Source organism: Ambystoma mexicanum, chromosome 2q, assembly GCF_040938575.1.
Source record: "Ambystoma mexicanum isolate Mex_15411 chromosome 2q, UKY_AmexF1_1, whole genome shotgun sequence".
Lineage (NCBI taxonomy): Eukaryota > Metazoa > Chordata > Amphibia > Caudata > Ambystomatidae > Ambystoma > Ambystoma mexicanum.
This window is the reverse complement of record NC_090924.1, coordinates 445,933,132-445,946,586: the sequence shown is the minus strand read 5'-3', so window position 1 is coordinate 445,946,586 and position 13,455 is coordinate 445,933,132. Positions and strand designations below refer to the sequence as shown.

General features: G+C 43.8%; 1 protein-coding gene across 3 annotated transcripts in view; it reads left to right on the top strand.

Moving 5' to 3' along the window:
* Positions 1–13,455, top strand: part of SLC38A5 (solute carrier family 38 member 5) — an 825,614-nt gene that overhangs the window by 652,669 nt on the left and 159,490 nt on the right. For all 3 annotated transcript variants that reach the window (XM_069647525.1, XM_069647526.1, XM_069647527.1), the window contains 2 exons: positions 2,309–2,401; positions 9,669–9,750. In XM_069647525.1, the coding sequence (XP_069503626.1) occupies positions 2,309–2,401; positions 9,669–9,750 (175 nt within the window). The remainder of the gene's footprint in view (positions 1–2,308; positions 2,402–9,668; positions 9,751–13,455) is intronic.

The following is a 13,455-nucleotide window of genomic DNA, read 5'->3' as shown; positions in this document are numbered from 1 at the left end:
AGCGCAAAATTTCAAAACAATGTTAAGAATCACGTGGTAGTGATAAGGTAATACGATAGTGGCTGGATTTGAGGAAGCCAGCACTGGCTATGCTCCCAATTACTCCCACCTCACCTGTTTGTAGCAGGAGATGGCTTTGTAAGGCAACAGGGCAAACAGGTGATGCAGGTGCCCTAGGGAGGTGCCCTTTGCCTTTGGCCCTTCACCGGCTGACCTGGAACTCACTCCTAAGAGTGCTTCCTGGAGATGGATGGCCCTATCGGGGATGGGGTGGGCGGGAGTGGTGCAGGGAGACAGGCAGGGGAAAGGAAATGGATGGTGGAGACAGATGGGGCCTCAGCCAATTGCTATAAAGATGGTAGGAGAGGGGAAAAAGAACAGAAACAAAGGACTGCACCACAAAGGCAGTGCCTTTAGAAGCTATCCAACACATAAAAATGGATTAGGAATCACACTAAAACACAGGTAGATCCTTTCAAAAGACCCCAAAACCGGCTGTAAACTCCTTACCAGGTGCTTTCTGTACAGGATGGCTATGGATTACTAATAGGAAGGCGGGATAATACACAAAGGGGTTGGGGAAAAGTGGTGATAGTTAAAATGAACATACTGCCATAACTAATGTACTTGTTCCAGGGTCTCCACATCCCAATATCAAACTCTACCCTCAGGAAGATACAATTAGACATCATGAATTCATTTGAAGTGGAAAAAATCTAAAGTCCAAATGCCTTTTCTGTATAGCCTCCCACTGGGGCTGCCTATATAGAGACTACACTATCCAGTTTTTAGTTGTCTAAAAAGGGGCAATTGGTTGTATCTTTCAGACACACTAACCAATTTGCTGTCACACCCCCATACTCCTCTTCATCTCACTTTCTGATGTTTCCCTCTTACTATTCTCCTCCTTCCAACTCCACCTGCATCCTCTTCTACTCCTTGGGTCTTCCTCCTCTGTCCCTCACACCTTCTAAGCCTTGCCTCCACTCTTTCATGTCACTACTCCTTCTAATACTCACCCCTCCAAACTACTGCTCCCTCCTCCACACTGCTACTCCACCCCACCTTCTACTCGATCACCCACATTTCACTCTTGCAAACACTTCGCATTCACCTATACTCCTTCTCCTAAGTACACTTGTCACTCTTTTACGCACACTCACAGAGCAGTACCACCTCAACTCAGCAATGCCTCCTCTGCTCAAAAAAAGCGCCTCCACACTCCACTCCAAAGTCCCCCCTTCTGCTTCCACCTCCTCCTTTGGCCTTGCAAGCACAACTCACATCTTCCTGAGATTGTATTTAACCCCCTCCCTATCCTCTGGTTGGTCTGCTGTCACTGGTCAATCTGGCCCTGTCGTCCCTGCCTGGGTGGTGTTTCGTACAACAAGGTTTTCATATAGCACAGCAGGTCATGCCCCCTTATTCTGTGTGGGACCACCACAGAACATCACTGGCGGTTTGTCTACAATTCTTGGGGAAGAGGGGCCTGGCCTGGCCACCCCTAAGCTAAGCCAAGTCCCTATTTGGTGGGATTTTGTCTTTTGTCTCTGGTGGTCAAGGGGAGCAGCCCCTGTTTCAGTACTGTGCGGGCTGACGCTGGCATGCTGTGCTGCTCTTTTATTTGCTTCCCACCGCTGTGTTTGTCTGCTGCTTGTGCAGGTCTCCAAGCCAGTGTGCAGGTTCTCCGGTTCTCTCCCTGCTGACTGTCCCTCTCTGGCAGGCTTAGCAAAGAGCTTTGCATGGCACGCTGATGATTTTCTGTCTTGGGGGTGGTTATCGCAGGAAAAGGAAAAACTTAGTGTTTGTAGTCTTAGGCATGGAGTGGTGCAAATTGGTACTTCACATAAATAAACTGGTCCATGGGGGAGGCAGGAATTGGGGCTCTCCCAAATGCCACTGTCCCCCTCTGGGGTAAGACTGGCTCTGGATTTCACCCTGGTGGGCCTCCCATTCCCTCTTGACAAGGTCAGCGTACCCAACTTGTTAGTTACAAACTGAACCATTACAGGTATAGCAGAGTGGTGAAGACCTGACTAACAACATAGATGATTGCAGCTAGATACAATATTCTGTGGAAATGGGATAATTTTGAATGAGATAGAAAATGGCAAGATATGTGATAGGTGGTTTGCTTTCTCTCTGTTTTATTGCAGCTGCATGCACATCCCAAAATATGACTAGATGAGACTAGAAAAGATGAGAAAGCATGACAAGCTTGTTATATGCATGTAAATATGTTACAAAGAGTTTAAATAAAGGTTTGTTAAACAAAAGTAAAATCTCTTTGGTTCTCTATCTAATGTAGGAATCCGGGCTTATGAACAGCTGGGACACAGAGCCTTTGGCCAAGGGGGCAAGATAATCGCTGGCCTCATAATCACCATGCACAACATAGGAGGTAAGAATGAAACCAGTCATTGAAAATTAGCAACCTGCTCAGGAGGGACAAACAATCCGTGTTTTCTGAACACCAAGCTTTATTCACTGGTACAAGTCTGTGTTCCAAGCTGGCTACCTCCCACTCTCTGACTCACGTTTTAACATGCTTCCCCCACAACCCTCGCCCAAGTGATTTAAATTACTTTACAAGCTCTAGCCTGCTACTTCACTACATCCCTTTGCTCCAGGGCCACTCTTCCCCCACATGACTAACGGCTGCCATGAAAATAGAAAAGGTACTCCTTCAAGAGCTCCCCTTGCATTCTGTCATGGCACCATTCTTTTGTGGAAGGTTTTTATTTCAGTGAAGAGTTTTGTGATCGCACAGTGAGCCTGGTTTTAAAAATCTAAATTGATGCTAATTGTAATATTGTACCCAAGCAACCGGTATCAGTGCTTGCTAAGGGCCCAAGTGACTCAGGCAGTGGATTGTCACAGACCGAGGTAGCCAGCTGAGGTGTGTTTCATCACCCAAATGACGACCACACTTTGTAGTCCTGAGTGCCAAATGGGTTCCGTTTCCCTTGATATCGAATCCAAAAGTGTATTTTCAGCAAATGCATCTCTGTGTTAAACTCATGTTTGTCTGATTCTAGTGTGATCTAAGATCAAAAAATAAATCTCTCAGGTTACTGCCTTCTTAGAGCAATGGCACAAGTGCCCCATTTGTTACTTCTGCAAGGGTCCTTATTATCTTAAGCTATGGTTGACAAACTGCAGTTAGAACCTTGGGCAGGTGCACCAGCCAATCTGGTTGCTCCAAATCTGGGCTGTATCTAATGATCCAAGCAGAGGTCAGAGCAAGCCGTGAGCTGTGCCATCCTGCTCCCTGCCTCCTGTCCGGCTTGCACTCTCCTGTTGTCTGTGGCCCCTTCACTCACCCCACCCCGCTGACCTGATAATGTGGCATCCACTGCCCCACTTCACCATCTTACATTTCACCGATCCAGCTAACTCACCATGGACATAGAAGGGATCTCCAAATGGAGCCCCCTTCCATGGCAATCATCATGAGATTTTCTTTTAGTTCTGAGACAGATCGCACACTCGCCATGGCTCAATTATTCTGACAAAATATTGCTCTCAGCATCCCGGTTTATAAACCTGGTATCAGCTCTCACGCTGGCTTACGCCGGTAACCGTGCCAGGGCCTAGCAATAAAGTGTTCACTTTCCTCTGGCCTAGAGCTAGGTCCCAGGCCGTCACCAGCCAATGAAGCCAGCGGGATGGGTGATTATTGCTATTTTCAAAATGGTTCTTGATGAATTTTGGGCCGAGTCCATGTTGTTACTGGTTGGGGACACTGCGCTTCACCTGAAGGATGCATTTTCATATTGGCCCCGTTTGTGACACGGCTTTGCTATATTTAATTCTCAGGACAAACTGAGTATAAGGCTTGAAGCTGCGTTCCCCATCTTCACACATTGAAGGAAGATCATTTTAAGTACAGAGGCAGTAGGGCATGTTATACAGATCATGGACAGTCTTCCTACAGCTCACTTCCACCTGAAATTAGGGACTCCTCCAAGTTCAAAGTCTCTCCCTGCGGGCTAGGTCTTAGCTCAATATATATTATGTGAAAACAATTTTTACAGAAGAGTTAAGGTTCAATTAACAAAAACATAGTATACAAGCATCAGAAGTAATGTTAAGATAACAACATAATAAACTTTATTAATAGATTGAAAACAATGTATATTAAAATCAAATATCCTGCTATCCTTAACTCGCCCTGTTTTGTTTTTGCTCTAAAATGCTTTATGGTGTAAGTAATGCAATGTGTTGTGTGACTATTCATTTTTAATTAAAATGTTAGTCTGTTTTTATGTGTTTAATGTGTATTACATTTGTGCTGCTTTTGTTAGTATTTACAGGTTGCATTATTTACTCAATTTAATTTAGCACACATTACATGTTTGCATTTTTTATGGATAGTGTAATGACTATCAATGCTGTGTTATGTATTATTTGTAGAAGTAAATGTTACTGAGCTTTTATATGATAGGTAAGACTTTAGTTTGTTTTCTTTTCATAATGTTATGTTTATCATTTAGTAAATGATATGTATTTACAATGATGACATGTACCTTGCTAATTGATATTGTTGTATATGTAAAGTATGACACTTGAATGCTTATGTATATTTTATTGTTTGAAATATGTAGTGTATTTTTTATTTGCAATTTTGTGGAGGAATTATGCATGTGCATATTCTATTTTAAGTTTATGTTGTCATTTTCTATTACAAAAATGTTATACTTCTAACATTTTATTGGTCTATTTTTAATGTACTTTTGAATGATGTTGCATTTTATACAGTTACTTCTTTTTGTGTGAAATTGTAATACTGTTATGGTAATATTTTATGCTTTTAAGTGTGTGGGTGAGTTAAGGATACCATGATATTTGATTTGAATATAATATATGTTTTTATGTATTCATAAAGTTTATTATATTGTTACTTTAACGTTATTATTTCTGATGTTTGTAGAGTACGTTTTTGTGAGTTTAAACTTCAGTCTTGGAAATAAAAATAAAAATTCAAATAGTTCACTTTTTTAAAAGTTGCATGACTTGATTTTGAGTGTTTGTCGTAATACTAGCTTGTGTTGTAAGATCATGTAGAATAAGTGTGTGTGTTGTAGGAGTGCATGTTATAGCTGTTAGTGTCATAAGAGTGTGCAGTAAGTGTGTGTTTGGAAGGAGTAGTGTCAAAAGGGTGAGGGGGAACGCCCAACTTAATTACCCCAGTGCCCATTCTGGCATTCTGGCCCTCCAACACTCGTGCTGGCCACAGCTTTGCTGTGTTGGGACCTGTGCTTAACTGATGAGGGTGCTTGTTTGATGCTCAAAAAGTGTGAACATTTTCGTGGGAATGGCGATGTTTTGCATGTTATGCATAAAAGTCTTCACAGCAATGTCAAGCAGTGATGACAAGGAATGAGTACAAGCAGGTGAGAATATCACACATGCTCTTTTAGAACATGTCGAAGTCTTGAAAGTTATACAACTTATCTGGCAGGATCTCATGTCGTCAACTGATAAGTGCGAAATAATCAACCAATCTCGGCTTTTAGGCGCAAGCTATATTGTATTTTGTATTCGCATTTTATTTTGTTTGTATATTATTGCAAGAAAGGGTGTTTTTTTGTGAAAAACGCATTATGAAAGAAATATTGGAAAACAGCAGCCCTGGGAAACGATGTCTTACAATGGTGCAAAAGTGAAGTGTTATGACCAGAAGCCAAATGTAGAAGTGGGTGATGGTACATTTACGGGAAGTGATCAGCAAGGGAGTATATGCAATTTTATTAAAACATTTATTTATGTGTCATACAACAGACTGTGCTTTGATGGGAGAGAGGCTGTAGCTTCCACAGAGAGGTGGGGCTTTTCAAGGCCATCTTGAAGCCATCCACTGTAGGGATGCATGTAATGTCCAGTGGATGAAGCATTCCCATGGTTGAGAAGCAAGTATATAGAAGAACCAGAAGCCTGAGTTAGCACATGGATGGTGAGGACAAAAAGGTTGAGGATAGCCGAATATTTCAAAGTACAAGGGAGTTAGGGGAGTATTAAACAGTGCCTAATTTGTGGGGGTTTGTGAGCCCCGGCACTTATTTCTACTCCTAGCTGGATTATGTTGTGGTGTTATGGCAACTTTATTATTATAACCATAAGTTAGTCATAGTAATATAAAAACAACAGTGTGGACTGACCTGGGTCTCTTCATCCTGAGCTTTTTCATTGGTATTCACCCAGGTTGGCAAGGCATGGCTTTTTATCCATTTTCATGAACAACAATGAGTTAGAAGGTGACCATGTTGGCCACTGATGCTGGTCATGCCCACACACTGCTCCAATGAACCTGCTTGACATTGCTGCAAATTATCTACTGTAATAACCAGCAAAGTAGGTTGACGACACCAGCCAGAAGTGTCAACACAGGGGCAAGGTTACTGAAAAGGGCAATATCAAAGAGGAGTGCCTAGCATGAGTGCCAAACCAAGGAAGATGATCTTGCTGCAGTGTTTGAGAGGCACATTCATCAGTTCAGTAACGATTCTGCCTGCATTTTTCCAATAATGACGATGGAAAGCTTGTTGGTTCTTATTTTCTGTTGATAGATTGTTAAAATGTTCTACTTGCCACTGATAGGATCAGAGCAAAATATTAACAATAATGTGTTTTAAAGAACCAGTTAAATATTTGTTTTATTAGAAGACACAATATGTTATGTCGATTGGTACATGTAAATCACACCATGCATTCACCACCCTCAATTATATTGTATTGTAATTGGTTATTTATAACGCACTTAAGACCCAGAGGTTTCTAAGCGCGGACCCGGGGATCGAACCTGTGTTGCTCCACGTCGTCTTGCTTGCAAGGCGAACGTGTTACCCCTGAGCTATCCTACCGTAAATGAACCAGTGGTATTTGCAGCCTTAACCGCAATTATGTTGGCACTGTATGGAGCAGGCATAGGTGGTTTCAGTGGGTGGGAGCTGCCCGCCCGATGTGTCAGTGACGTGCAGAAAAGTATTTGGGCCCTGGCACTTATTATTTTACATATTAAGCACTGGTATCAAGCTTTGGAAAAATTGACAGGCCATGGATGGATTTATAGACAAAAAGGAGAAGTTTGAAAAAGGAATGATCACCTAAATGCAACTCCAGAGTCAATGAGGAAGGAGAAGATCCAAAAAGAAAGAAGAAGATGAGCACTACAAAGCTGATTATGTACAGAGTGATGAAGGAGTAAAGGGGAATCCTATGAGCAGGCTGGAGCAGTAGTCCAGGCAACTGAGGACAAGAGTTTTAGCAAAGAGAAAGGTGACATTGGGGGATTATGTGGGTGCTCAGGAGGTTAATCCTGGCAGTCGTAGAGGTGGAGGTAATATATTGCTGATGTTTCAGGTCACCCTAGTTTGCGAGCAATGGGGTAGGGAGTGAGAGTGGAGGGAGGAAACGTTAGAGATAAAAGGAGAGATGGAGCACAAGAAGCCAGGAGATGAGATTTTGTTCTCAAATCCTGAACTCATTCAAAGACTAAAGTGTAATCCTGTCGCATATGACCATCAGATAGTCAGTGATTTTTTTTAGGAGACTTCAGGCTGAAAAGGGGAAGGAGAAACTCATTTGGGTGGGTCTGTCCTGTGGAGAGATGGTATGAGAATCAGAAAGATTATATGAGCTTACCCAGTGTGGAGGTGTACAAACTGAACTGATGGGACCATTGATTGACCCTTGGAGGAGGCTGACTGGTAGAGGAATATCTGCCAATGTGCGTCTAATCCACAATGCTTCGACCCCATGGCCAGTCAGATATGAGACAAATCAGTGCCCTTGAAGCCTACGAGAGCAAGAGTTGAAAAGAGTTACGAGTGGTCAAAAGGCCTTAGGCATCTAGAAGAATTAAAATGGAGGGGTGAACAGTGATGAGAAAGTGAGAGAACTGGATAAGGCCCATTCCGTAGAGTGACAGCTGCAAAAGTTGACTGGAGAGGGTCATTGAGTCCCTGATTACATGTACTCAATGCATGGGCAGGATATGAGGTTGATTCAGTTAAAGACAAGATGTGCATCTTAGTATAGTGAGAGAGAAGGGAAAATTGGCAGGATTGTTGGGATCTGCCATAGGGTTTTCTTTTTTAGAAGGGGTAGCACAGTGGCTACCTTCTAGTAGGCCCGGAAGATCCTGCAAGATCGGGAGAGATTGAAGAGAGACTAGAGCTAGTGAGGGGTATGATCGACCAAAGAGGTAGGAGTGAAAAATGGGGGGGGTGGAAGAGAAGGGCATGGGGTAGTTGAAGAGAAAGAGGGAGGAGGATGAAGGGAGAATAAGGCAGTGAGGGTATTATGAATCTTGAATATTTTAGCAGATAAGAAACAGCCAAAGCCATCAGCCAAGAGCAGGATGGGGAAGAAAAGTGGAGAAGGAGTGTCAATCGTGTGCTGGAGGGTTTTAGCTAGCTTTTTGGGGGTGAGAATATGAGGGTGGCGCAATAGGAGGATTTGGTAGAGAAGAGTGATTGAATGGTGGGCCTCCTTATAGGAAGAAAGGAGAGTTGGTTTTCTGTCAACGTCCAAAGTGTAAACACATGCTAGTCCTTAGCATTTGAATGGCAGGGAAGGAACGAGCAGGACAGTATTGCTTATGTGGGGTAGCAAGAGCACAGCTTCAGTGGAGCTGGTCATTACAGGGGGGGGCCTGTGGGGATGACCTCACTTGGTTATGATAAGGTAGCACAGATTCAGACTGAAACCTACGTTTTGTGATACAGGAGGATTGTCGGGTGGGGTTGCTGAGGGACAGATAAAGTGAAGTGGAGCCTGGTGTGATCCAAGGCAGAAGAGTTGATGGAGGGGCAGGGGCGGAAATTTCAGGGACAAAGAAAGGAAGTTCAAGTCAAGAATATGTCCATGGAGGGGAGTGCACTGGGTAGGTTGCAAGTCAAGCGAGTAGTTCCAGAGGGAGGAGTGAAGCAGGGCAATGGGCCTTCAAGCTGCGGAGGGTTTGAAATCCTGTTTAATTATGGTTGGGATATCGAAGTGGAGGGACTCAGGCAGGAGATCGGAGTAATAGAAGACGAGGTTGAGAGTGCCACGGGGCTGTTAGATAATGATGAGGAGGAGTGAAAACGATCGAAGGAAGATGGAGTGTATTCAAGAGGGGTAGAGGAAAGGACGGGATATCTTTCCTGATTAAAGTACCCACCGCCTCTCTAGGTCTGGAAAAGATTTGGGGCTACGCTAATGTCTGAATTTTTGGTTGTAGCCCCTGAGCTTCTATCCGGGGCTACAACCAAAAGACCCGGGCTATAAGCCCCTCTGACCACACCCGCTAGCAATGCCTCTGAATCCCTTTGACCGATACAGGGTCTGTTTTATAGTGAGCTCGAGGTGATTGTTGATGGTGCGTTCCTGTATGCAAGTCTCTAATATACTGCTAAGCAGCAAGAGGTTTGTCTTTCCCAGCGTATGTAATGCTTACCGACTGTACACAATGAAGCAGCAGCACTGCTGACCTAATTTGGGAAGAGAAAGCTGCAGACACCTAGCGTGGATTTGGGAAGCTTGGGCAGGGTGTAGGGCTGTACAGTGCAAGTGGATTCAGATCCCTTGAACGTCTGCTGATCTGAACTCCAGGAATCGTCCCACAAGTTTAGCCAGAAGTGTATATTTAGAATGCTTATTTTGGTCTTATTTTTTTTTCTTTGCAGCCATGTCCAGTTATTTATACATCGTTAAATATGAGCTGCCCCTGGTGATTCAGACGTTCATGGGACTTGTTGTGAACACAGGGTAAGTAAGCATGCGCAGCGGCCTGCCAAGTGTGTTTCATGTTGCAGGCTGCCGGCCCCCTTGGCTTGGGAGCGACGGCTGCGAACTAATGGTAAAAGGAGTCACAGGACTGGAGTAGCCTGGTCATATGATGGAGTAATATTCTACAACATTGTGTTCCGGACTGTGGTTTTGCCTATCATGTTCGCTCCTAAATATTTTTACCATTGTGGTTTTGCTCCCGGCCTTTACCCTACAGCATTTCTGCTTCCCTTTGCTTTCTCCTGTGTTTTGCCATTTTGGGATTCTTTCTATTCCCTGAATTCCATCAACAAATCTTTTAATGAATTATCAACCTCTGTGTAGGAAATGATTTGGAGAGAACAGTGATGGGGTTTATGGTACTTGCAGAAGCCAACAACCAATCACATCAAATTCAGGCTTCATACAAGCCTCTATGTCAGCTAGACTTGTATGTTTAGTTTTGGCAGGTAACCGCACCCACAACATTTTAAGCTATTTCCTCTTGATTTTACATTCCCACACCAAATAGCCTCCACTCTACAAGGGTCCACTTAAGCACATCTCAAGCCCATCGCATTCCTCCTACCATTTCTACTACTACCAGCAATTCTGAAATTGCCATTATAAAAATCTCCCTCCCTATTACAAACAGAATGTTACTCCCATTCACAATGCTTGTCAAACTACATTACTGTTGCCGTCACCCAGCACTTTCTCCCCCAAAACACTCTGGATAACCTGTTACTCACTGTACCCCCTCTACCTTATTTGACTCACACCAATGCCTGGATATCCCTGCCGGGGTTACAATATGTCAACACCCGCAGAAGACTTAGTGCTCTGAAACCACTATGTTAGTTATTTTGTGCAGTAAATACACTTTCTAACATACCATGCCCTCGATGAGGATATGGATGAGGGAAACATCCCCAGTAAACAGGTCTCTGGAAGAGAGCAAGATCCCTCCTCAAAACCCATCTAGACCATCAATACTTTGAAGGAAAATGGAAGAATTTGCTCCCAAATTTGGATTACTTGTTCAGGTCATCAACCTGAACTTGGGACATACGACAGCCATCGAGGTAGCTGCTTGACGTGGTACTGCCTACACCAACGAAACAATGCTTAAGAAAGTACAACTGAGAGGTTGGCAGAGGCAGGGGCCTTTTAGATGAAGCTGATTTCTCAGGTCTTTGAAGGGAGCAGGCCACAATAACATTGACGAATGTCATGAATGGGCCCATTATCTGGGCTGTTGGGTCAGGCTGGGATTGCATTTATCAGGGCATATGCGGCATTGGACCCCACAAGGCGTTTGGCTTCTATGTATAGGAGTGCAAGTGTGCCCGAGAATCGGGGGAATGACACATGATCAGAGGCAGGCTTTGGAGCCACATGTATCGTAGCCAGAATCATGGAAGCAACAAAGATGGACGCTGGCAAAGTAATGTTTTTGGGAACTACGTTGAATTTCACCAGACCACTGGGAAAGTATGCTTCAGCTGATATTTTTGTAAAACCCAAGGAGGGCATGTGAATTATCATCATTTGCTATTATTTGCTATTAAAACATGTCTTCCATTACTTTGTGGAAATTGTAGTTCTTGTGGTGTTGTCTTTGTCGAGCATGTTGGTGAACCCCATAAGACACTAAAATATGCATTTAGAAGCTAGAACATAGCTGCTGTGTCTCCCTTAATAGCTAACATCTGAGTGGCCGGTGTATCGGCATAGCATGTCTGGCACCTTGATAAAGTCCTATACAAAGCCTCTTTAAGCATGCAGGTTTCCACACGGGAAGGCATTCTGGCAGGGCAATCCTGCATGAACTGCACACTTGCAGAGTTGTACGTTTCGCATAATCAAGGCTTAGGTTTCAGGAGGCTTTACAGCATCCTGCTGTAGGCGGGGGTGGGCTGTCAAGCACACGGCGCCTCCCTTCACATGAACAGATATACAGAGTGGAGCAGCTGCGCTGGAGCTTGACCTTGTTTGTACTCTAAAAACTGTGCACTTTTGGCTCTGTGCCATCCTAAAAGCGGGCACATCTGGAACCTCTTTTCCCCATTCCCATGCCCTCCCCTGGCCCTGTCTGAGACATTTATTGGAGCTGCAGCTGAATTTCTTCCTGCCACCTGCAGCTGCCAGCAGAGCAGGATAGTAGAATGAACATGGGAGCAAGGGCAGGCCAGAGTGATCCAGGCCCTGCTGTGATTGGAAGGACTGCTTTGCAAGCTAGTGCTCTCAATAGGATTCCTACATGGCATGCACCTATTTCACTGAAACGGTTCAGTTCATGGCCCATCTGCAGATGGGCCATGAACTGCATGAGCCATGGAGTCTAAACCTTTCTCTGGACACGTTTAGAACTGAATGCAACAGAGTTGGCTTTCACTTCATTTGTCCAAGAGTGAGATACTATTTGCAGGTACAATACAAACCACCTGTGGAGAGTCAGAAGAAGGACGCGGACACTGTGATGCCATTTCAGAGAATTATTTATTTACTAATAAATATAAGGTCTATCTTTCCCTATTGCTATGGGGTGTTCCCATCCTGTCAGTCGTCCGGTGTCAGTCGTCTTGATGAAACGTCCTCAGAATCTGCTGAACTCTGGCAGACCCTCAAGAGTGTGATGCACTCAACTGCACTGTAACCACAGCTGAGCACGGGACACCCCAGGGGTAAAGGGGGAATGGATACAACAGATGTTTTATTAAAACAGATTCCTCCCTGCTATCTCTCGTAAATCTGCAGAAGGAGAGAAGGAGACAACATGCTAGATTAACATCAACATCCTCACTCAGCTCTCCCAAAATGTCCCTAAAGCTCATTTAACAAAATAAACTTAAATACCTGGATCTCCTCTGTGGTCTGCCTGGAGGAAATATGCTAATGTGTCTTGAGAATGACTTTCCATTAAACGTGGAAACCCTGTTTAGAATGTTTTTTTTTTTCTCTCCACAATCCAGAAAAAAGGTACAAAGGTTTATCCTGCTACTCAGTACCAGAATTATTGTTTTCTTCTTCTCTGTCTCTGCTCACTTTTACTTTTACATTGGTAACTTTAAAAGATTAGTTAGAAAATAAACACGTGCTGCTGTGTTCACAGCTCTGCATTCACTAACGTGTAAATTAATTCTGCATTCTTAAACGTGTACATGAAAACTGTGTTCAAAACTGTATTCTCTTGTAAGTCTCTTCCTATCGCTCCTGAAACTCTGCGCTGCCCGCACTAAAAATAGTCTCTGTGGCTGACTGTAGCTTGTCTCTGTGCTGGCTGCACTTTGTCTCCTTAATTTATATTTTGGACACTGTGCTGCCGGCGCTAGTAATTAAACTAAATTCCCTTTGGGAAATGTTTTCTGTGTTGTCAACGCACTAAACAGTTTTGTTCTTAGTGAGAAACTCTCTGAGCTGCTATAACTGTTTTGCCGGACCCCAGTAACGTAACTTCAGCAAGGTTCTACGTTACTCGCATGTTTTAGAAAGCTTTCCGAAAGAGGAAGCCGTGACGCCTTATTGTTCCCTGGCAACGGGATGTAAACGCGCTGGGCCTTTCCTCTAAATCAACGGTTCATAAACTCAAACAGATTAATATATAAACAAGAAAGCTTTCCAGGCTAAAACTACGCACAAGCACTTTTTACTGTTTCCACCCAAATCCTATGATTTAGAACCTTCAGAACAATCTTGTAAGGA